The 25303-nt window shown below is 35.6% G+C and overlaps 1 protein-coding gene across 3 annotated transcripts in view; it reads left to right on the plus strand.

The window, feature by feature from the left end:
• The window catches only part of BRIP1 (BRCA1 interacting helicase 1), a 177186-nt gene that overhangs the window by 71189 nt on the left and 80694 nt on the right, over window positions 1–25303 (plus strand). For 2 of the 3 annotated variants that reach the window (XM_064271319.1, XM_064271317.1), the window contains 6 exons: window positions 736–868; window positions 3561–3587; window positions 7135–7289; window positions 8823–8988; window positions 9107–9247; window positions 12988–13149. In XM_064271319.1, coding sequence (XP_064127389.1) covers window positions 736–868; window positions 3561–3587; window positions 7135–7289; window positions 8823–8988; window positions 9107–9247; window positions 12988–13149 — 784 coding nt within the window. The remainder of the gene's footprint in view (window positions 1–735; window positions 869–3560; window positions 3588–7134; window positions 7290–8822; window positions 8989–9106; window positions 9248–12987; window positions 13150–25303) is intronic. The other variant, XM_064271318.1, reaches the window with a different exon arrangement.

The raw sequence follows: 25303 nt of genomic DNA on the forward strand, positions 1-25303 counted from the left end.
ATACTGTTCCTTCTGCTTGGAATGCTCTTTGTCCTGATCCTCCTATGACTGGCTACTTTTTGTATTCAATTGTTAGTGTCATCTCAGAGAGAGCTTCCTTGACATTCAACTTAAAGTGGCGATTAGATTACCTTACCCTAGTTTATCTTCATTATATTGCTTATCTCTACCCAATACTTTGTTTTTGTTTTCTGTGTCTATTTCTTTTTCCCTTTATTAGAATGTAATTTCCATCAGGATAGGGACCTTGTCTATTTTATTTACTGCGGTACATTTCCTATCCGGAACAACCTTTGGCACGGAGACTTAAACACTTACTGAATGTATGTATGTCTGTGTGTGTATATTGATGAATGTATTTATATATTTTTAGTAATCCTCTTTTTTGTGTTAATATGTAACACTTTAATTTCTTCCCTAGGTTCTTTTGCATTTCCTTTTATGTGCATTTGGCATAAGCTCCTAAGACCTGGGTCTCAGTTAAAGGTTATTTTGGGGAGACTAGTCAAGTGAATCATTCACAAAACACGGTTGGGAAATCATGTGTATGCTTCTCTTTTCTGAATAAAAGCTTACTTTTTTAGCTATATAAATATTTATTTTGCTATGTGAGAAGTGCATGCTTTTTGAAGGTTTCTTAATTAATCAACATTGGTATCCTAAGAGCTTCAGGGAATATGGGTCAATGTATAACAATAATGGCAGTCACTGATGGGATTGTTTCATTTGTTCCAGCTGGTTAGAAGCACACTCTGAACACCTTGTAGAGAGGCACTATGAGTCATCCTGTAAGATATGGAGTGGGAATGAGATGATCTTTCATTTACACAAAATGGGCATCACTTCTGCTACTTTTCCCATCTTGCAGGTAATTTTTTTTTTTAGCTCTGAAATTCATGTAGTGAATTAGAAGTGATTTTATAAATATAGCAATTTAATTGTTTTTAAGTTTTATTTTATTCTCTCATTAAATCTTTAAGTGATGGTAAATTATGCTTGGAAAAATTAGCATTATTTAGTTTGAAATAAAACTTAAAGAGCTTAATTGCTTTGTTCAGAACTAAAAGGTGTCACTTTTAGGTTATAAATTAATTTCACCTGTTATAAAAGTAGTATGTTAAAATTTTGAAAAAATAAAAAGGAGATAAGAAATTTATATTTTGTTTACCTTATTTTAGAGATTATAAACCTGGAGTTCATGGATAGAGATCATGAGTGGGCTTTAGCATATTGTGTGCACAATTTTATGAATATGTACTTTTGTACATTTTTCTGGATAGAGGTTTTATAACTTTCATCATATTCTCTAAGAGGTTTTTGAATAAAAAAGGTAAGAATTATTCCTAATATAATTGCTACTAGCATTCAGGGCATGTGAATATTAAAAAAAATAATTTTTAAATAGACTATACTTGGGAACCCCGGTGTTGTAGTGGTTAAGAGCTATGGCTGCTGATGAAAATGTTGGCAGTTCAAACTCACCAGGTGCTTCTTGGAAACTATGGGGCAGTTCTTCTCTGTCCTATAGGGTCACTATGAGTTGGAATTGACTTGACAGCAACTGGTTAGTTTGTTTGTTTTTTAATACTTATAATTTTTGTCTTGCATTTTTTAATACCATGTGGTATTTTTCCATAATGTGATATCTTTTCATAATCTTTTTTGCATAAAGCTTTTACATTTTAAAAGTTAGTCATCCAAAAACCAAAACTAAACCCAGTGCTGTCGAGTTGATTCCGACTCATAGCGACCCTATAGGACAGAGTAGAACTGCCCCATAGAGTTTCCAAGGAGCGCTTGGTGGATTCGAACTGCTGACCCATTGGTTAGCAGCCTTAGCACTTAACCACCACACCACCAGGGTTTCCCGAAAAGTTAGTCATACCAACAATAAAATGTATAAACAAATTGTTGTAAACTGTGGTGTATAAGGATACCCTAGTGGCGTAGTGGTTAAGTGCTATGGCTGCTAACCAAAAGGCCGGCAGTTCAGATCCACCAGGCGCTCCTTGAAAACTCTGTGGGATGGTTCTACTCTGTTGTATAGGGTCGCTGTGAGTCGAAATCGACTTGATGGCAATGGGTTTGGCTTTTTTGTTTTTTGGTGGTGTATAAAATGGAATACTACAAAGCAATGAAAAGGAACGAACTACTGCCATGACAACAATGTAGACAAATCTTATAGACATAATGTTGAGTGAAAGAAACCAGATACAAAAGAGTACAAACTGTATGATTTCATGTTTATAAAATTTAAGAACAAACAAACCTAATTATGGTGATGGAAGTCTAAATACAGTTACCACTTGGGGAGGGGGCAATTTGGGCTGGGAAGGGCACAAGAGAACCATCTGGGATTCAAGGAATGTTCTATATCTTGAATGGATGTTAGTTACATGGGGGTGTGTGTGCATGTATGTATATATGTTTAATGAGCTGTACACTTAAGTCTACTGTATATATTATACTTCAATAAAAAATATACAAATAAAATTTATGTTCAAAGGAAATTAGAAAATACATAAAGGAACAAAGAAAAAAAATGACTCATGAACACAAATATGACATTGTTAGCATTTTTTGTCTACCCATGCCTTCTATGCATATATTTGCTTATTATATTTCTGATATGATACATGTTTATTTGTAGCTTCTTTCATTTAACAATATGTTACGACTACTTTCCTATTTTAGGAGCTCTGGCGGTGTCTTTAAATGCTCAGCTGCTAACCAAAAGGTCAGCAGTTTGAACCCACCAGAGGCTCTGCAGGAGAAAAGAGCCGGTGGCCTGCTTCCATAAAGATTACAGGCTAGGAAACCCTATGGGGCAGTTATACTCTTTTCTATAGGGTCACTATGAATTGGAGTCGACTTGATGGTACATGACAACAACAATAACAACACATTTTTCTATTTTAATAACATTATTTCACATGATTTTTAATTGGAATATAGTATTTTTGTGAGTGCTCATGCCCTAAATTATTTGATTAGTATTTGAAATTTAAATCATTGTTAGTTTTCCCAGTATAATAAATAATTCTGATATGAACATCCTTGAAAGTATATCATTGTACTTATCTTGATTATTTTCTTTGTATACCCCAGGTACTAATGCTTTGCCAATTATTGCATTACATGTACATTCTTGTGTCTATGGCTTACCTGGTTATTTAGGGTATTTTTTCCAAAGGTTCTTAGTTTTAGTGCATTCAGATTTGTCAGTCTTTTTCCTTTACGGATTGTGTTTTTTGAGTTTAGATTTTTAAGCAATATTTCCTTATCCTGTGCTATATTTTCGCAAACCCTGGTGGCATAGTAGTTAAGAGCCACAGCTGCTAACCAAGAGGTCGGCAGTTCAGATCCACCAGGCACTCCTTGAAAAACCTGTGGGGCAGTTCTGCTCTGACCTATAGGGCTGTTATGAGTCAGAACAACGGGTTTGGTGCTGTATTTTCTTCTAAAAGTTTTAAAGTCTTTTAATAAAGATTTTCAGTCTGCAGTTTATTTTTGTTAATATTGTGAAGTAAGGAATCCATTTTTTTTTCCTATATGTACAGTTGAATTATCCCAGCACCATTTACCAAGTAAGTCTACCCATTTCTCTCTAATTTATAATGTTACCATTGCTACATATCTAATTTTCGTATATGTGTGGATTTAATTCTGGACTTCTGTTCAATGAATCTGCTTATCTGTCCTTGTACAATATTAAACTTTCTTATTTAGTATTTACTATAGCTTTTTTTTTTTTTATAGCTTTAGAAAAATGCCGATATTTGGTAGGGCAGATATCCTCACCTTGTTTTTTCCTTCAGAATTATCTTGGCTCTTCTTGGCCTTACTTGGCCATTCGAATTTTTGAATTAAGTTTTAGATTTCCATGAAAAATTGTGTTGGAATAATGATTGGAAATGAATTGAATTTATGGATTAATTTGGGAAGAATTGATGTATTTAAAATATGGAGCTTTGCCATTCATAAACGGGATATAGTTCTTCATTTATTTAGCTCTTACTATATGTCTTTTAATAAAATTTTATTTTTTTGAAGACTGAGATATTTTTGGTTGGATTTATTCCTACGTAACTTAAAGTTTCTATTGTTATTACAAATGGTATATTTAAAAAATTGAATTTTCTAATCATTAGTGTATATATAAGAATGATAGTTGATTTTTAGTTACTTACCCAGGAGTTTCTGGGAGACGCAAATGGTTAAATGCTCTACTACTAGCTGAGAGGTTGGCAATTCAAACCCACCCACAGGCTCCTGGAAGACAGGCCTGGCAATCTACTTGCAGAAGATCTCAGCCTTGAAAACCCTTTGGAGCAGCTCTGCTCTGCACACATGGAGTTGCCATGAGCCGGAATTGACTTGACTACAATCAGTTACCACAACAGCAATCTTGTAGTCAACCACCTTGTTCAATTATCTTATGATTTTATCCATAGATTATCTTGAATTTTCTGTGGAGATAATCCTATTGTCTATTAGCGATGACCATTTTATTTTTTTCCAATTCTTTCACATTTTATTTCTTACTGCGCTAGTTAAAATTGCCTCTACAATGTTTATCACAGGCAGTGATAAAGACATTCTTGTCTTGTTTCTTACTTTAAAGCAAACGTTACTAGTGTTACACCCTTAAGTAAGATGTTTGCTGTAGGTTTTTTTTTTTCTTAATTTTTATTATTTTATTAACAGCTTTTTTGAGCTATAGAAGCCCTGGTGGTACAGTGGCTAAGTGCTCAGCTGCTAACAGAAGGGTCGGTGGTTCAAACCCACCAGCCATTCTGTGGGAGAAGGATGTGGCAGTCGGTTTCTGTAAAGATTCAAAAAACCTGGTGCCTTTGGGTCGTTTCCAACTCACTCATAGAGACACCATAGGACAGAGTGAAACTGCCCCATGGGATTTCCATTGCTGTAATCTTTGCAGGAGCAGACTGCTACATCTTTCTGCCACGGAGTAGCTGGTGGGTTTGAACCACTAACTTCTTGGTTAGGAACTGAGCGCTTAACCATTGTGCCATCAGGGCTTCTTCTGTAAAAATTACAGCCTTGGAAACCCTATGGAGCAGTTTTACTCTGTTCTGTAGGGTCACTGTGAGTCAGAATCAACGTGATGGTAACAGGTTATATATATATTTTTTTTATTGAGATATAATTCACGTACCATAAAATTCACCCTTTTAAAGTGTTTAATTCAGTGGTTTTTAGTATACACACAGAATTTTGCAACCATTACTACTAATTTCAGAACATTTCATCACCTTCAAAAGAAACCTTATACTCGTTAGCTGTCACTCCCCATTTTATCTTCCCCCACGCCCTGAAACTACTAGTGTACTTTTTGTTTCATTGGATTTGCCTACTCTGGACATTTCATATAAATGGAAAAACACAGTATGTGGCCTTTTGTGACTGGCTTCTTTCACTTCGCATAATGTTTTCAAAGTTTTCCATTCTATGAGTGCTGTAGGTTTTTTTTTTATAGGTATCTTTTATTAAGTTAAGAAAATTTCCTCTAATCCTGGTTAGCTAAAAATTTTATCATTATGATTATTGAATTTTTAAAGTTTTTACCAAAGCAACATGCGTACATAATTTAGAGTCAGTTAATTCTTATAAGAAAAGCATCCCTCAGCACCACTCTTTCTTACTACTAATTTTCATTCCCTAGTGCCACATTCATCTCTTATAGTGGTTTATTCTGGTGTTTACAGCATTTTTCTAAGTAATACATAGATTCTGCTACTCTTGAGTTTTCTATTTTAGATGTTCTCTATTGAGAACATTTTCTTCCTTCTCTACCTCTTTGCTGCCTCTCTCCCTTCCCCTTTCGCTTTCTCCCTTCTCTGTTTTCTCAGCATAGTAACATCAACATTCAGTGTGTACATTATCATGAATATATATTATAATTTATGGTAGTAAAATCATGTAACTTACTTGATTACATTTTTATACAACTTTATGTTTCCTATGGAGTAATAATTATCTGGGTTCTTTTTTTTGCTTAGTTTTCTATTTATTCCCCATCCTAGCTGCCAAGTGTTCAGGAAACCTATCTGGAAGTGAACTGGGAGTAGTCTCATTATTCAGCATATAGAATTTAATTTAGGGCTTCTATTTTTATTGCAATGCCTCACTTTCAGTAGTTCAGAGTCTCTATAGTTTAACAGAGTAAATTAGCAGTGTTCTGTCACTATTGCAGAGAAATAGTAGCCTAGATGAAAGATTCTACTGAGGGGACTTGATTTTTTAAAAAGGAACAATTTGAAACTTGTATTTCATTAAACATTTGCAGGGCTCAATATTTTTCCAAGTTCATATTGTCTCTTTCTCTTTTGTTTTTTAATTTCTTTTTGAAAACTCTTCTGTTTGTATTCTTTAGTGTTTTGTTCAGTGGAGACTGATTTTTAGTTTTACAGATTTATATTATTTCACAATATATCTGAAAATTAAAGTTTATCTGACTTCATTTAAGTATTTTCCCACTTTATTTTCACTGAACATATATATTTTATTGTCAAACATGAGGATTGTTACTAATCTCTTATTGCTTCATTTCTCGGTTTTCTCCTTTACAGTGTGGGGAAGCATACTTTTGGTCTTCTGTTTGTCTTAAATAATGTCCGCACTTCCATCTGTATTAAAACTGTATGAACCATGTTGAAACTAATGAGCCAGTTAGCATGCGTTTTGTATTTAGCATATAGTGTTTCCTTGTGTCATTTTTTTTTTTTCATTTTGCTTGTCATATAGTCACATTATCCTCAGCATTGGAGTTACTCCTAGGAGGTAATTTGGCGTTTACGGTAGCACATCATCTCTTTTAAGTCCCAAAGAAAAACCATTTGGTACATTTCTACTTCGTTCACTACTTTTGAAGGTTTTTTTTAAAAATCCTGATTGCACAAAGAAGTAACGAACCTCCTAAATGTCTAACTTACTGAAGTGTTTTTTAACTCTGAGGAGAATTGGGCTTATATGGGAATCCAGAATGCATTGTTGGTGCTTATCTATTAATGATGTTCACCTACAATTTCAATGAGTATTTCATTTGGGTTTTATTATAGTTTTGAGAAGTCCTCCCCTCCTCCACATTGCACTTAATATGGTAATTTCTTATAGGGACATTTTTCTGCTGTCCTTCAAAAAGAAGAAAAAGTCTCATCAGTTCATGGTAAGGAGGAAGCAAGAGAAATACCTGTTATCAGTGCTTCAACTCAAGTAATGCTCAAAGGACTTTTTATGGTGCTTGACTATCTTTTTAGGCAAAATAGCAGGTAAGTGAAGATATCTGATCTGTATTTTTCTTAAAACATTAGTCTAATGGGTGCTAATGTGTTTATTGCATACTAGTGGTTGAGAAAGTAGGAGAATCATGAACAAGTGGTATAGATATTATGTGTTTGCTGTTATTGACACAGACTCAAAGCAATTGAAATTAGTCCTTATTTATTAAAATGACTATTGAAATCAGTAAATTAATACATTGAGTTAATTCAGCATTAAATTCATAGTGCTCCACTACTAAGTTTAAGGACTAAAGGCTATGAATTTTCTTTTAAATATGGTTTTGATTTGTTTCTTCCAGTGTCAGATGTCTTTCCTTTTGTATGAACCCTTTTTTTAAAAACCCCACTCATTGCGTCGAGTCGATTCCGACTCACAGTGACTCTATAGGACAGAGTAGAACTGCCCCACAGAGCTTCCAAGGAGCGCTTGGTGGATTCGAACTGCCAACCTTTTGTCTAGCAGCCATAACTCTTGACCACTATGCCACCAGGGTTTCTGCAGCCTCTATTTAGTATAGCGGAAAATGAAAGGCAGTCAGTTTCCCCTGTCGTACCCCTCGTTAAGAGTTCTTGGGTGGTGCAAATGATTAAATGCGAGACCACTAACTGAAAGGTTCATGACTGGAACTCATCCAGAGGAACCTTGGAAGATAAGTTTGGTGATCTGCTTCTGAAAGGTTATAGCCTTAAAAACTCTGTGGAGTGCAGTTCTGCTCTGCAGCACATTGACTCGATGGCAACAAGACCCCTTGTTAGAGTATTACCTGGTTCCAGTATTTTTATAAAATTCTCTCCACAGATTGTTGTGTACCTGACCTGAACGTTGAGATCTGATCTCCCCAGAGGTGAAATTAACAGTAAAATATTATAATGAGGAGAAGATACGGGATACCTTTTTTTATTCTCTTTAAGCCTAGATGTTTATACTCTTTATTGGAAGGTATTATGAACTAGATGGGATCGCAGAGATCATCTGGTTCATTAAAATGTCTTCACTGAAAACAGAATAAAACTGAGATCCAGATTTTAAAAGACCTTTAAAATTTTATAATTAGCTCCTAAAACATTCTTGACTTTCTGTAAAAAATTCTTTCCGTTTTCCCATGAAAATAAAAAAACTGTAACCGACGTTTTAGTTTCGTTAACAGTAATATTGTTTTCTGTTTTATAACGAATCACATAACATATAGTACAAAGAGCTCTGGACAGGGAGTTAGGCAGCCTGGGTTTTAATTGTTTGAAAGTCGGGATGGGAAGTGGGTGGTGAGGGGTGAATGGTTAGATTAGATGATTTCTAGTATTCCCTGTAAGAGTGAGTTGATTTTATGATTTAATGCTTAATTTGTATCAGAATTACTGAATTTAATTAGTTGTGGGGGCTGTTGGTGGGGAAAATGTTATCTCTGAGTGGAAAGGTAACAGCACTCTCAATTAAATTTTAGTAGTTTTTATATTGTATGTAGGTGGAATATTATATGTTATAAAATTCCAGTATTTAATTACCATCATCTTTTCATCTAGATTTGCAGATGATTATAAAGTTGCTATTCAACAGACTTACTCTTGGATAAATCAGACTGATACTTCAGATAGAAACGAGTTTTTTGCTCTACCAAAAAATAAGAAGCGCTCTCGACAGAAAACTGCAGTTCACGTGCTGAATTTTTGGTGCTTAAATCCAGCTGTGGTAAGCCTATTATGTTGTAAATGAAAGTTTTTTTCCTTTTGCTCAATACTGATAATTGAGTGAATGTGTTTGACTCTTCTAAACATGATTTTATGTATCAAATATTGTTTCCTTTTAGGCCTTTTCAGATATTGATGAAAAAGTTCAGACAATCGTTTTGACATCTGGAACATTATCACCGATGAAATCCTTTTCATCAGAACTTGGTGTTACATTTACTATTCAGCTGGAGGCTAATCATGTCATTAATAACTCACAGGTTTGTACTTTTTTTAAGGTGCTCAGACTTTCTACCTAAATACCATTCCGTATAGTAATCAAATTAAAAGGTACCTGTAGTGCCAGCAAACACTGGTAAAAAGTCAACATTTCAGTTTTAAAATAAAAGAAAATTACCAGTTAGTTGATATAATCAACAAAAGGAATATTAATAAATAGCATTCCTTCAACCCAGTGAATAAAAGTACACATTTTGGATGTGGACACAGTATTGCAATACTTACTTGAATAAATTTTAGTTTTTTCTAAGAAAATTAAAAACAGAACAAAAATTGGGATTCTTTACTGTAGTTGCTGTTGTATAATTATTGGTTTATGTGTTTCTGTTTTCCATTAGACTATGGTATGTCTTTATTCTTTTTACATCCTCGGCCTTCCTTCATGCCTAGATTTATACCTGGCATTTAACAAGTGTTCATCACTTGGTTGTATATCTGAAATGGAATTAGAAGTACTCTTATGAGTCCTATGACTTAAGATTTCAATTTTTATAACAATACCTTATAAATGTTATTTTAATTTTCTGAAGAATGTTTAAATTGTTGTTTTCATTTTATGGAGTAATTTAAAGTTGTCAGCTACTAATTGCTTAACACCACCTGTCTGTGTATCTAATACAATTTAAGTTCTATTAGAAAGTAGTCTGTAGACATCATGACACTTTGCTGTTAATTACTTTAGCATGTCTTTTCTAAGAACAAGGACCTTATCCTACATAACCACAATAACATGATTGCACTCAAGAAATTTAATATTAATACAATAGAGTTCTCAATCCAGATGTATAGGTAGGGGCATTTTTTGTTCTCACAATTACTTGGAAGGAACTACTGGCATTTAGTAGATGTGGCCCCAGAGTGCTAAGCCTTCTTTATAACTAAGAATTGTGCTTCCCAGAATACCAAGTGCACCTGTTAATAAACATTGCTATAATAGTTTTTTTTTTATAAAGAGTAGCAAAGAAAAAATACTTGTTCCCCATTTTCAGGTTGCTTTCTTGGAAATCTATGGGGCAGTTCTACTCTGTCCTACAGGGTCACTATGAGTCAGAATCAACTCAGTGGCTTCAAGTTTTTTTCTTGGTTTCTTTAAAGATACAAATAAATATGGTAAGTAATTAGTAAATTCAGCATACATTTTCTCATAAGAATGTTACTGTAGGTTATAATTGTGTCTTCATCTAATGTACAAATACCCATTTAATGTGTAATGTTGCTGGTTTGTTAGAATAATGTAGTTGTTCAGTTGTATTCTGTTGTACTATAATGTTTTCCCACAACTTTTTATTTTGAAAAATTATAAACTTCAGAAAAGTTGAAAGAATAGTATAATATAATTAATATTTTTATACCTTCATCTAGATGAATCAATTGTTAATGTTTTGTAATATTTGCTTTTCTTTCTCTGTGTATATACGTGTGTACACACATATTTTTGGATAAACTATTAGAAAGTAGTCTGTAGGGATCATGACACTTGGCCCTTAATTACTTTAGCATGTCTCTCCTAAGAACAAGGACCTTATCTTACATAACCACGATAACATGATCACATCCAAGAAATTTAATATTGATACAGTAGAGTCAATTTTCATATTTCCCTGATTGTCCCCAGAATGTCCTTTTTTTTTTTTTTAATTCAGAATCCAGTCAAATATCATACATTGCATTTGGCTTTCAGATCTGTTTAGTTTTTCATCTAAAACAGTTTTCTTGCCCTCTTTGTTTCTTTCATAATTGTTGTTTTTAAAGAGTCCAGGTTACCAGTTATGTTGATGACTGTTTTATAATCTGAATTTGTCTGATGGTTTCCTCATGATAAGATTTTGGCAAGAATACTAGATAGGTGAAATCGCTACTTCCCATTTCATTATATTAGGAGTCACAAAAATATCACTTTGTACCCTTACTGGTTGATCATTTGGTTAAGGTGGTGTCCATCAGACCTCGCATTGTAAAGGGATATTCTATGGGTTGATGCTTTGAGACCATGTAAATATACTTTTACACAGTGGTTTTAGCATTTATTGATGATCCTCACCTTGTATTAGTTATTACATTGATAATTGCAACATGGTGATTTTCTGAGCCTGTCATTCCTTTTACGTGTGTTAGCTGGGCATTCTTATGTAAAGAAGAGCTCCGCCTTCTGTCTTTTTATAAAGTATTAGTAAAGACTCACAGTTTTGTCTTTTATTTTAATTCAGAGTGTTATAATTCATTATAATAATTAAAAAAAAAAAAATTGGGTGCTCAGCTTGTCCTAAATTTTGCCTTCAAACTCTTCTGTTCTTTTAACCTGTCCTTCTTAGTCTTTGGGTACTTTTTTCTTCTGCCCCAACAAGAAAGGCTCATCTTATATTTTTCCTGTCCCAGATACTAGTCTCATCTTATATTTTTCCTATCCTAGATACTAAAATCAGCCGTTTCTCCAATGAGCTTGGTTTTTGTGTGTGTGTATATATATATATATATATAAATTATATACGTGGTTCAGAAGTTAAAACTATGTAAAAAAGTATATTCAGGAAAATCTTAAGACCATTCTTATTCCTTTACTGTGAGGTTTTCAACTGTCGTTTCAGTGGTAACATTCTTTCCCTCTGACCAGAAACAGGGCAGCCAGGAAAATACTTATATTCCCTGATGTAGCTGAGATACACGCTTAGCCTACTGCCTGCCCCAAATGAAGTAAAGAGAATATATCCCAGCTCTCTGAGTATGTCAGCATCTTGCTATGACCTTTGTGGCCAGTTACTCAATGTGTAGTGGAAACAAATGAGGGTCAGTTATTTACATCCATTCAGAATCCTGTGGAGGTCAGTACATGGAAATATATAAGTAGCTACATAAAGAAAGTATGTAAGAGTTAAGTTTTCTGCTAACATTGGCTAACATAGCTCGTAAGCTGACTTTATGAACATGATGGTTTTGAAAATCCAGTCTTTGCCCTATCTCGATTTATGATTCTGTTAACAATTTTCAGAGACCAGCGTGTTTACTAGAATGATAAAATTGACTACAACCATGTGAAGCCCTAACTTTTGTATTAAAAACCAATGCTTTAATGAACCTTGTAAATTAATTCAAAATATTATAGGGCTGTTATCTTTTTCAACCATCTAATTTACAGTATTTGGATTACCTTTAGATTCCTAGTAAAGTTTGTTCTTTCTCCTAGTCAAATTAACTAGACTAAGGCTAGATCTGTATGAATGTGCAAATAACTAAAATTTGGTGGGTCTGATTTTCTGTTTGAGCACCAGTGAACTTGTAAAAGAGTAGTTCCTGTCATTGTTAAGTCTTAGATAATTACATGTTGCAGATCATACCCCCTGCCCCATGTTTTGGAATATCTGATTCTATTTTGGTGTATGGACCTGAAGTATTCATTTTGTTTGATCATTTATTCATCCAAGAAAAAAATTTTACATGCTTAATTTTGCAAAGCTATTGAGGAAAGAGATAAGTAAAACCCTCTTTGCCATCAAAGAACTTTCATTGTAAGAGAATCAGTGATCTGCCTAGACAAAACTTTTATAAGTTAAATCTATATAAAATTAACTAAAGGTAATAAGAAAAAAATAGCATTTTTTAAATAAATTTCTTTTAAACTTGCTTGCTCTTGTTTTGAGATATATGTAATTAAGGCTCCCAACTAAATGGTAATTTGCCTGCCTAGTTTAGACATAACTCTAATACTGAAATATTCATTTTCTAGGTTTGGGTTGGCACCATTGGATCAGGCCCCACAGGTCGGAATCTCTGTGCTACCTTCCAGCACACTGAAACATTTGAGTTCCAGGATGAAGTGGGGGCACTTTTGTTATCTGTGTGCCAGACTGTGAGCCAAGGAATTTTGTGTTTCTTGCCATCTTATAAGGTAAGGGAGTATTTGTTGTATCTTTTGCCTTTAAAAAATCACATGAAATTACACTGATAAGCTTGCTAGTGTCAGAAGCAACAGGGAAACAATTATATAGTAGTCCCCTCTTATCCACAGGGGATACATTCCAAGACTCCCAGTGGAAGCCTAAAACCACGGATAGTACTGAACCCTATATATACTGTTTTTTCCTATACATATATACCTATGATAAGGCTTAATTTATCAGTTAGGGACAGTAAGAGATTAACAACAATATCAAATAAATAGAACAGTCATAACGATATACTATAATAAAAGTTATGTGAATGTGGTCTCTCAAAATATTGACTGTACTCAGCCTTCTTCTTATGATAATGTGAGATGATGCTATTTTTTTTTTCTTTATTAAGTCAAGAACTTTCATTGTTAAACTTAAAGGAAGCATTTTATGGCTTCTCCTTGGATTATACAAATTGCCAGCATCACTACTCTTGCACTTTGGGGCTGTTATTAAGTAAAATAAAAGTTATGTGATCACAAGCACTGTGATGCTGTAACAGTCGATGTGATAACTGAAAGGGCTACTAAGTGACTAATGGGTAGGCAGCGTATACAACGTGGATACGCTGGACAAGGGGAAGATTCACGTCTGGGGCGAGACACAAGATTTCATCATGCTACTAAGAACAGTGCACAGTTTAAAACTTACAAATAGTTCATTTCTAGAATTTTTCGTTAAATGTTTTCAGGCTGCTGTTCACTGTGGGTAACTGAAACCGTGGATAAGGGGGCCTACTGTAGTTTTCTAAACATGGTTTCACTTATTTATTGATTGACTAAGACACCAAACCAAAAATCAAGCCTGTTGCTGTCAAGTCTGTTCCAATTCACGGCAATCCTATTGGACAGAGTAGAACTGTCTTTTAGTGATTCTAAGGCTGTAATCTTTACGAAGCAGACTGTTACATCTTTCTCCTATGGAGCAGCTGGTGGGTTTGAACTGCCAGCCTTCTAGTTAGCAACAGAGTGCTTAGCCATTGTGCCACCAGGGCTCCCTTTGGCTAAGATACTGCCTGATTATTCTATCACTGTTTTACTTAAAAGCCTAAAAGACTTAAGCAATGTTATATAAGATGACTGTTTATATGTACATTATTTTTGTTATTAGGGGCAACTTAATATTTTCATAGTTGAAGGAAAATGAGCATTCTTAATTATACTTTTGAATGGTTAAGTAATCTGAATCTAAAGCCAAACTGTTTCTGTTGTTGGCTATCTTTTTGCTTCATGCATCTAGCCAGAAAAAAAATTAGTGATGTTTTCTTGTTTTTAGAGTCACTCTGGTTTTTAATAATATTTTCTTGAGTTAAATTAAAATTACATAATACATTTTGATTCTCCTGATATTCAAAGTGGAAGCCCTGGTGGTATAGTGGTTAAGAGCTATGGCTGCTACCGAAAGGTCAGCAGTTTGAATCTACCAGGCACTCCTTGGAAACCCTGTGGGACAGTTCTACCCTCTTCTGTAGGGTCGCCATGAGTTGGAATCTACTCAGTGACAACGGCTTTTGGTTTTAAGATACTCAAAGTATAGAAGCCACAGATAATATCCCACTTAATCAAAATCTAAGGTAAATTCCAATGTAGCGAAGTGGCGTTTCCTTTTATTTTTTCATAGGAAGTTATACATCTAAGGATAGAAGCAGAAGCAAGTATTATATTTGAATGACAGTGTTGTACTTTTGGCTCTCCTACTGTCTTTCCATCTATAAAAAGTGGTGTGGCATCAGACCTCGTCTAACTTCAAGGGGAGGGAAGAGAGTCAAGATCAGCATCAGCCCAAGGCTGATTCCCATTAGGTGGAGGTCAGACCTACCTCCATTCTCCAGACTTTTTTTTACCAGTTCTGACACCAGCCATCCCTCCCATGACACCCTGTACTTCTCTGCTGGGTTCCATAAGTCTTTGCAATGGCTGCACAGAACTCACAGACCATACTCATGATTATGGGGTTTACTAGGGAAATAACAGGTTACAATTCAGGATCAGGACCAACTTGGAGGTACAGGAACAACTCAGGATACAATTCTTCGACCAGGACTTCTTCTCTGCCATGCCCGCAGGCAGGCCTCAGTCTTGGCCCTTGGCCCTCACTCTTGGCCAGGCCTCTACCCTGCCCAGGCAAGTATTACAAAGCTCTTTAACTCTGCAGATAAGTGCCCTAAGGCACCCCACTCCACCAGGAAGCCGCCTACCCAAAGGCGCTCAGCTCTGTCGCTACATGGATTGGTGAACCTAACCTGCTGCCTGCTGGTCCCTTGCAACTGCCATCTCATGCCATCTTTGGTGTTATAGCTCTGTCTCTCTGTGTTGTGGGTCTAGTAGGTTCTCAGTACGGGAAACCTGGCTGCTCTTCTTTTTTTTTTTTAATTGTGCTTTAGGTGAAAGTTTACAGAGCAAATTATTGTATCATTAAACAGTTAATACACAGATTGTTTTGTGACATTGCCTGCCAAACCCACAATGTGTCAACACCCTCCTCTTCTCCACCCTGGGTTCCCTGTTTCCTTTCCTCTAGTTTCCCTGTCCCTTCCTGCCTTCTCATCTTTGTTTTTGGTCAGGTGTGTCCATTTAGTCTCGTACATATGATTGAACTATGAAACACATTCCTCACATGTGTTATTGATTGCCTTATATACCTCTCTGATCTTTATCTGAAGGATGAACTTTGGAAGTGACTTCAGAACTGAATTAAAAGGGTGTCTGGGGGCTATACTGTCGGGATTGCTCCAGTCTCTGTCAGACCAGCAAGTTTGGTTTTTTTGAATTTGAATTTTTGTTTTTCATTTTTCTCCCGCCCTGTCCAGGATCCTCTATTGTGATCCCTGTCAGAGCAGTCGGTGGTGGTAGCTGGGCACTATCTAGCTGTTCTGGGCTCAGTCCAGTGGAGGATGTGGTAAATGTGGTCCATCAGTTCTTTGGACTAATATTTCCCTCTTGTCTTTGGTTTCCTTCATTCTCCTTTGCTGTAGCCAGGATGGGACCAGTAGATGTAGCTTAGATGCTACACACAATATTTGGATGTAGAACATTTTCTATGTTATGCCAGTTGAGCTAGATGTCCCCTGAGACCATGGTCCCCAGCCTTCAGGCCAGTAACTAATCCCCCAAGGAGTTTGGATGTGTTTGTGAAGCGTCTGTGACTCTGCCTTGGTCAAGTTGTGCTGACTTCTCTGGTATTGTGTACTGACTTATCCTTCACCACAGTTGCCACTTATCTACTATCTAGTTAGTGTTTTTTCCGTCCCTCTCCTCCTCTCTCTTATAACCATCAAAGATTGTTTCTTTTTGTGTGTCTCATGCACTATTTGTTCTTTTGGGATTAATTTATTTCACTCAGCATAATGCCCTCCAGATTCATCCATGTTGTGAGATGTTTCGCAAATTCATCATTGCTCTTTATCTTTACATAGTATTCCATTGTGTGTATATACCATAGTTTGTTTATCCATTCATCTGTTGATGGGCATTTAGGTTGTTTCCATCTTTTTGCTACTGTGAAAAATGTTACAGTGAACATGAGTGTGCATGTGTCTATTCATGTGACAGCTCTTATTTCTCTAGGATATATTCCTAGGAGTGGGATTGCTAGACTGTATGGTATTTCTATTTGTTGCTTTTTAAGGAAGTGCCATATCGTTTTCCAAAATGGTTGCACCATTTTACATTCCCACCAGCAGTGCCTAAGAGTTCCAATCTCCCCACAGCCTCTCTAGCGTTTGTTATTTTCTGTTTTTTTTTTACTAGTACCCTCAATGTTAGGGCAAGATGGTATCTCGTAGTTTTGATTTGCATTTCTCTAATGGCTAGTGATCATGAGCATTTCCTCATGTGTCTGTTAGCCACCTGATTGTCTTCCTTGGTGAAGTGTCTGTTCATATCCTTTGCCCGTTTTTTTTTTTTTGTGTGTGCTTTAAGTGAGTTTACAGTGCATTAGTTTTTCATACAAATGTTTATATACACATTGTTATGTGACCCTAGTTGCTATGTGTACAATGTGACAGCACAGTGTCCTTCCCACCCCGGATTTCCTGTGTCATTTATCTAGCTCCTGTCCCTTTCTGCCTTCTCATTTATCTACCTGAACTAAGAAGCACATTCTTCATGAGTATCATTTTATGTCTCATAACTGAAAAAAAAAAACCCAAGCCCATTGCCATCAAGTTGATTCTAACTCATAGCAACCCTATAGGACAGAGTAGAATTCCCCCATAGAGTTTCCAGGGAGTGCCTGGTAGATTCGAACTACTGACCTTTTGGTTAGCAGCCATAGCACTTAACCACTATGCTACCAGGATTTCCATTTTGTCTCATAGTCCAGTCTAATCTTTGAAGAGTTGGCTTCGTGAATGGTTTTAGCTCTGGTTAATGGAGAGTGTGGGGGCCATGTCTTCTGGGATTCCTCCAGTCTCAGTCAGACCATTAAATCTGGTCTTTTTACATGAGTTTGTGTTCTACACCGCACTTTTCTCCTGCACCATCAGGGACCCTCTGTTGTGTTACCTGGCAGGGCGGTCATTGGTGGTAGCTGGGCACCATCTAGTTCTTCTGATCTCAGGCTGATGGAGTCTCTGGTTTATGTGGCCTTTTTTGCCTCTTGCACTGATATTTTCCTTGGGTCTTTCGTGTTCATTCTCCTTTGCCTCCAGGTAGGTTGGGACCAATTGATGCATCTTAGATAGGCCCTTACTAGGTTTTAAGACTCGAGGTGCCACTTGCCAAAGTGGGATGTAGAACATTTTCTTAATAATCTTTGTTGTGCCAGTTAACCTAGATACCCCCAGAAACCATGGTCCCTAGACTCTCGCCCCTGCTACACTGTCCCTTGAAGTGTTTGGTTGTATTCAGAAAACTTCTTAGCTTTTGGTTTAATCCAATTTTGCTGACTTCCCCTGTATTGTGTATTGTCCTTCCCTTCACCTAAGATAATTCTTATTTACTAGCTAGTTAGTGAATACCCTTCTCCCTCCCTCCCCACTGCTGAAACCATCAAAGAATGTTTTCTTCTGTTTTAAACCTTTTCTTGAGTTCATATAATAGTGGTCTCATACAATACCTGTCCTTTTGGATTTACTAATTTCACACAGCATAATGCCTTCTAGATTCATCCATGTTATGAGGTGTTTTGCGGATTCATTGTTGTTCCTTACCGTTGCATGGTATTCAATTGTGTGAATTTACTATGATTTGTTTATCCATTCATCTGTTGTTGGGCACCTAGGCTGTTTCGATCTTTTTGCTACTGTGAACAGTGCTGCAGTAAATGTGGGTGTGCATATATCTAGTTGTGCGATGGCTCCTATTCCTCTAGGATATATTCCAAGGAGTGGGATTGCTGGATCACATGGTAGTTCTATTTCTCGCTTAAGGAAGTGCCAAATTCATTTCTACCAGCAGTGTGTAAGTGTTCCAGTCTGTCCAAAACCTCTCCAACGTTTATTATTTTGTATTTTTTGGATTAATGCTAGCCTTGTTGGGGTGAGATGGTATCTCATTATAGTTTTGATTTGCATTTCTCTAATGCCGTTGCCCATTTTTTAAGTGGATAATTTGCCTTTTCATTGTAGAGGTGTTAAATTTTCCTATAGATTTAAGAGATTAAAACTTTGTTGGATATGTCATAGCCAAAATTTTTTTTTTTGCAGTTTGTAGGTTCTCTTTTCACTCTTTGAGTGATATCTTTTGATGAGCATAACTTTAATTTTTAGAAGATCCCAATTATCTAGCTTATCTTCTGGTGTTTGTATATTGTTTTAGTTATGATTTGTGTCCTATTTATGCTGTATATTAGGACCCCTAGCGCTGGTGGCATAGTAGTTAAGAGCTTGGCTAGTAACCAAAAAGTCAGCAGTTCAGATCCACCAGCTGCTCCTTGGAAACCCTATGGGGCAGTTCTACTCTGTTCTAAGGGTCATCATGAAACTCGACAGTAATGGGTTTGTTTGTTTTTTTTTTTTTTGGTTAATGTTGACCCTGTTTTTTCATCTATGATCTTTATAGTTTTTGGTTTTATATTTAGGTCTTGATAAATTTTGAATTCGTTTTTGTGTATGATGTGAGGTATGGGTCCTGTTTCATTTTTTTTACAGATGAACTTCCGGTTTCACCAGCACCATTTATTAAAAAGGCTGTCTTTTCCCCACTTAGTGGGCTTTGGGCCATTGTCAAAGATAAGGTGGCTGTAGGTAAATGGATTTACATCTGAGTTTTCGATTCTGTTCCATTGGTCAATATGTTTGTCGTTGGCTACTGTGGCTGTATGGTAGGTTCTGAGATTAGGTAATAGGTAATATGATGCCTCTTACTTTATTCTTTTTCTTCAATAATACTGTTCTTATTCAGGGCCTCTTTCCTTTATATATAAAGTTGGTGACTAGTTTTTTCATCTCATTAAAGAATGCTATTGGTATTTGGATCAGGATTGCATTGTACCTCAGATTGCTTGGGTAGCATTGACATTTTCACAATGTTGAGTGTCCCTATTCAGGAGCATGGTATGTTTTTCTGTTTATGTAGGTCTCCTTTGGTTTCTTGCAAGAGTGTTTTGTAGTTTTCTTAGCATAGGTCTTTTACATCTCTGGTTAGATTTATTCCTAAGTATTTCCTTTTCAAAGGTCTCTTTGTTGGTGTATGGGAATCCAACTGATTTTTGTATGTTGATTTTATAGCCTGCTACTCTGCTGAATCTATTAGTTCCAGTAGTTTTCTTGTGGTGTCCTTTGGTTTCTCTAATTATAGTATCATATCATCTGCGAATAGGGATAATTTTGCTTCTTCCTTACCAATTTGAATGGCCTTTATTTCTTTTTCTTACCTTGTTGCTCTAGCTAGGACTTCCAGCACTATGTTAAATACGAGTGGTTTTAAAGAACACCCTTTCTTTTTTCCATTCTCAGAAGGGGAATGCTTTCAGCCTCTCTCCATTGAGAATGATATTGACTGTTGATTTTGTATAAAAAAAAAAAAATAGATGCCCTTTATTATGTTGAGGGATTTCCCTTCTATAACTATTTTATTAAGTTTTTATCAGGAATGTGTGTTGGACTTCATCGATTTGCCTTTTCTACATCGATTGAGATGATCATGTGATTTTTTTATTTATGTGGTAGATTACATTGATTTATTTTTTCATGTTGAACCGTTCTTGCATACCTGGCATGAATACCCACTTTGTCATGGTGTATTATTTTTTTTTACATGGTACTGAATTCTGTTGGCTAGACTTTTGTTGAGAATTTTTACATCTATATTCGTGAGAGATATTGATCTGTAATTTTCTTTTTTTGTGGTATCTTTGCCTGGCTTTGGTATCAGGGTAATGCTGGCTTTATAGAATGAATTTGAAAGTGTCCCTTCCTTTTCTATGTTCTGAAGTAGTTTGAGTTGTATTCATATGAGGTCTTCTCTGAATGTTTTGTAGAATTCTTCAGTGAAGCCTTCTGGGCCAGGACTTTTTTTGTTGAGAGTTTTTTTTTTAATTACCTTTTCAACCTCTTCTTTTGTTATGGGTGTGTTCAGATCTTCTACCTCAGCTTATGCTAGTTTAGGTAAGTAGCGTGTTTCTAGAAATCTGTCAGTTTCCTCTAGGTTTTCAAATTTGTGGGAGTACAGTTTTTATTTATAAACTCTTCTATTAGTTTCAGTAGTTTTCTGGAGGATTCCTTAGGGTTTTCTGTGTATAAGATCATGTCATCTGCAAATAGAGATAATTTTACTTCCTCCTTGCCAATCTGGATGCCCTTTATTTCTTTGTCTAGCCTAATTGCTCTGGCTAGGACTTCTAGCACAATGTTGAATAAGAGCGGTGATAAAGGGCATCCTTGTCTGGTTCCCGTTCTCAAGGGAAATGCTTTCAGGTTCTCTCCATTTAGAGTGATGTTGGCTGTTGGCTTTGCATAGATGCCCTTTATTACGTTGAGGAATTTTCCTTCAATTCCTATTTTGGTAAGAGTTTTTATCATGAATGGGTGTTGGACTTTATCAAATGCCTTTTCTGCATCAATTGATAAGATCATGTGGTTTTTGTCTTTTGTTTTATTTATATGGTGGATTACATTAATGGTTTTTCTGATATTAAACCAGCCTTGCATACCTGGTATAAATCCCACTTGATCGTGGTGAATTATTTTTTTGATATGAATTCTATTGGCTAGAATTTTGTTGAGGATTTTTGCATCTATGTTCATGAGGGATATAGGTCTGTAATTTTCTTTTTTTATAATGTCTTTACCTGGTTTTGGTATCAGGGAGATGGTGGCTTCATAGAATGAGTTGGGTAGTATTCCATCATTTTCTATGCTTTGAAATACCTTTAGTAGTAGTGGTGTCAACTCTTCTCTGAAAGTTTGGTAGAACTCTGCCGTGAAGCCGTCCGGGCCAGGGCTTTTTTTTGTTGGGATTTTTTTGATTACCGTTTCAATCTCTTTTTTTGTTCTGGGTCCATTTAGTTGTTCTACTTCTGAATGTGTTAGTTTAGGTAGTTAGTGTTTTTCCAGGAATTCATCCATTTCTTCTAGGTTTGCAAATTTGTTAGAGTACAATTTTTCGTAATAATCTGATATGATTCTTTTAATTTCAGTTGGTTCTGTTGTGATGTGGCCCTTCTCGTTTCTTATTCGGGTTATTTGTTTCCTTTGCTGTATTTCTTTAGTCAGTCTAGCCAATGGTTTATCGATTTTGTTAATTTTTTCAAAGAACCAGCTTTTGGCTTTGTTAATTCTTTCAATAGTTTTTCTGTTCTCTAATTCATTTAGCTCAGCTCTAATTTTTATTATTTGTTTTCTTCTGGTGCCTGATGGATTCTTTTGTTGCTCACTTTCTATTTGTTCAAGTTGTAGGGACAGTTCTCTGATTTTGGCTCTTTCTTCTTTTTGTATGTGTGCATTTATCGATATAAATTGGCCTCTGAGCACTGCTTTTGCTGTGTCCCAGAGGTTTTGATAGGAAGTATTTTCATTCTCGTTGCATTCTATGAATTTCCTTATTCCCTCCTTGATGTCTTCTATAACCCAGTCTTTTTTCAGGAGGGTATTGTTCAGTTTCCAAGTATTTGATTTCTTTTCCCTAGTTTTTCTGTTATTGATTTCTACTTTTATTGCCTTGTGGTCTGAGAAGATGCTTTGTAATATTTTGATGTTTTGGATTCTGCAAAGATTTGTTTTATGACCTAATATGTGGTCTATTCTAGCGAATGTTCCATGTGCACTAGAAAAAAAAGTATACTTTGCATCAGTTGGGTGGAGAGTTCTGTATAAGTCGATGAGGTCAAATTGGTTGATTGTTGTAATTAGGTCTTCCATGTCTCTATTGAGCTTCTTACTGGATGTTCTGTCCTCCGAAAGTGGTGTGTTGAAGTCTCCTACTGTAATTGTGGAGGTGTCTATCTCACTTTTCAGTTCTGTTAAAATTTGATTTGTGTATCTTGCAGCCCTATCATTGGGTGCATAAATATTTAATATGGTTATGTCTTCCTGATCAATTGTCCCTTTTATCATTATGTAGTGTCCTTCCTGTGTCAAGTTTTTGAGGAACTGCCATTTGGGTCTGGCCTAATCACATGAGCCTTTTAAAACCAGAGAGTTTTCTCAAACTGGTTGTAGAAGAAGGTAGTGGACCTGTAATAAAGCAAACATCCATGCTGGAAAATGACTAGTTAGTGGAGGGGGCACGTGGCCATCTAGGATCTGAGAATAGTGCCAAGCCAATAAGTAGCAGGTAAATAGAATCCTTCATCCTACAGTCACAAATAAATTAATTCTGCCAACAACCAGCGAGCTTGGAAGAGAATCCAAAGTGCAAGATGAAAACCACAGCACTAGCTGACACCTTGATTTCAGCCCGTTGAGACCTTGAGTACAGAATCCAGTTGTGGTGTACCTGGACACCTGATTTATAGAAACTGTGAGATAATAAATAGGTGTTGTTTTAAGCTACTGAGTCTGTGGTAATTTCTTATGCACCAATAGAAAACTAATGCAGCACATGTGTTCATAGTGTTCTGCTGCTTGGAATCCACCCATTGGCTTTTTTATTATCCAGAAACTTTGTACTCTATATCCAGGTCAAAGATCTACTGCTCTGTTAGTATTAGGGGCTACTACTCTATATTATAGCTATCATAGTACTTACCACATTGTATTTTAAGTATTTTCGTTTTGTGTCTTGTCTACTACATTGCAAAGTAGTACTACTTCCAAAGCTCATCTTCAAGGTTTATGATAACAGGTTTCAACCAACTCAGGTTGGCAGAACTTGAAAACGGAAACATTTTAGAAACATTATAGTGGCTGCTTCTTATTCATTGCCTTGTTTCAGCCTAGAGTCTACCTAGATTCTAATAGTGCAGTGCAGGAAAATTATAGTTTATTTACCAAGATTTTACAGAAAGATTAGAATTGAATTGTCTTTTTTTTTTTCTGCCTGCAGTTAATCCAACTCAGGTAAGGAATGGAACATATGAGTGAATTTGGATGAATAAATTTATTCATTCAGATTTCAGCCAATACTTAATTCTAAAACAGCAAAAACATTCAAGTATATACATTTTAACCTAATGGTTTCATTTCAGACATTGATGAACCAATTATATTGATGAATGAACAAATTCAAAATTTGTGTTTCAAAGAATTATTGATTTGTTCCATACATAAGTAGCTATTGGGCACTTACTGTTATTTCTTTAAGAGACGTCAACAAAGTAGATTGTCATGAGGAAATGTACGAGTTATTTCTGAAATTCTGTTTTATTCGAAGTTTTTACTTTGTAAGTAACATTGTGTATTTTTATCAGAATGTATCAATAAGTGATTCTGTAAGTAAATGTGTCAGGTCTTTTAACAGATTTATTAAGAGGAATGCTCTTTTTCAGAGAGGGCTATAGGATCTTTCCTTTCCATTTAGATAGCCAGCACTACAAAGGATCTTACTTCTACTTTCGGACAGTATCCCTCCATATTAGTCCTCAAAGTGCACTAGTGACTGCATCAATATTGGTTGAAAGTTTGATCCTGAAATATAACCCAGCCTCTTGAGGTGAAGATGCTGAGTCAGATATTACAAAAAAACTAGAGTATAGAAAATTGTTTCAAAAGAAATTCATATTTTTAATTTTCTCATATTTCATGTTTAAATACAGCAAGAAGTAAGAATATACCCATTTTTACTGTAAGGTTATAAAACCACTACTTTCCATTTTTATTACTATTTAAAAGGAGCTGTACTTTACTTCTTACATATGCCACCTGTAGGTACCTATCAACTGAATAATAGAGAGTAAACATTTCCTAAATATTAGTAACTCATGAAATGAATAGTGAGGAATCATCTTCAGCTGGAAAAACGTGACGGATTTTACCTATGAAATAAATTCTGTGAATAAGATTACAAAAGATGGTAGGTAGTCTGTTTAGGCAGGTCTATTAAAAGCATTAAGACTTGAGTACTGGCCTTTAAAGTGAGTAAATGGCAATATTATAAAGTTAAACACATGCCAAAAAACATTTTCCAGAGGTCTGGGATTGTAACAATACCATTAATGAGGGCAAAGAGGTCCTAATGCAATTTGCACTTTCTAAAGTTTCAAAAAGAGGTTCTGAGTTAGTGCATTATTAATGTATGGAACATCTGGAACTGTGTAAAAGCTGTGGACATGGAGCACATGCAGGATTTCCCCAGCAGGTTGTGTTCTAACCGACTGCCTCCCGAGCAAGATACTGGTTTTAAGTTTGAAAACGTAAAATGGTAATATCCAGATAAGGCATAAACATTCCAGAGTGTCTGTTAATTTGTAAAACCTGACTAAAAACCAAAAATTGTCTCTGAGGTTAACAGATCCAAGTGATGTGACCACCAATTAGTAAATTAAATCATCCATATCAATATACGTGGACTAGTCTCTGTATGTGAGTAGTATTTGCCTTATATGAGCTTTTAAGTATTTTATAACAAAGACACCTCACATTTTTCATATATGTAAGTCTTAAAATCCAAGAGATGAATCTATATCTGTACTTTTCTCTAAGGTATTTGACTTTTTAGGTGCCAGCTGGGATACTTAAAAAATTTAAAAATCAATTTAGTTATCTGTGTGTTTAGTTATTTGTGTGATTTC

The sequence above is a fragment of the Loxodonta africana genome, chromosome 18, assembly GCF_030014295.1.
Source record: "Loxodonta africana isolate mLoxAfr1 chromosome 18, mLoxAfr1.hap2, whole genome shotgun sequence".
NCBI classification, from domain to species: Eukaryota; Metazoa; Chordata; class Mammalia; order Proboscidea; family Elephantidae; genus Loxodonta; species Loxodonta africana.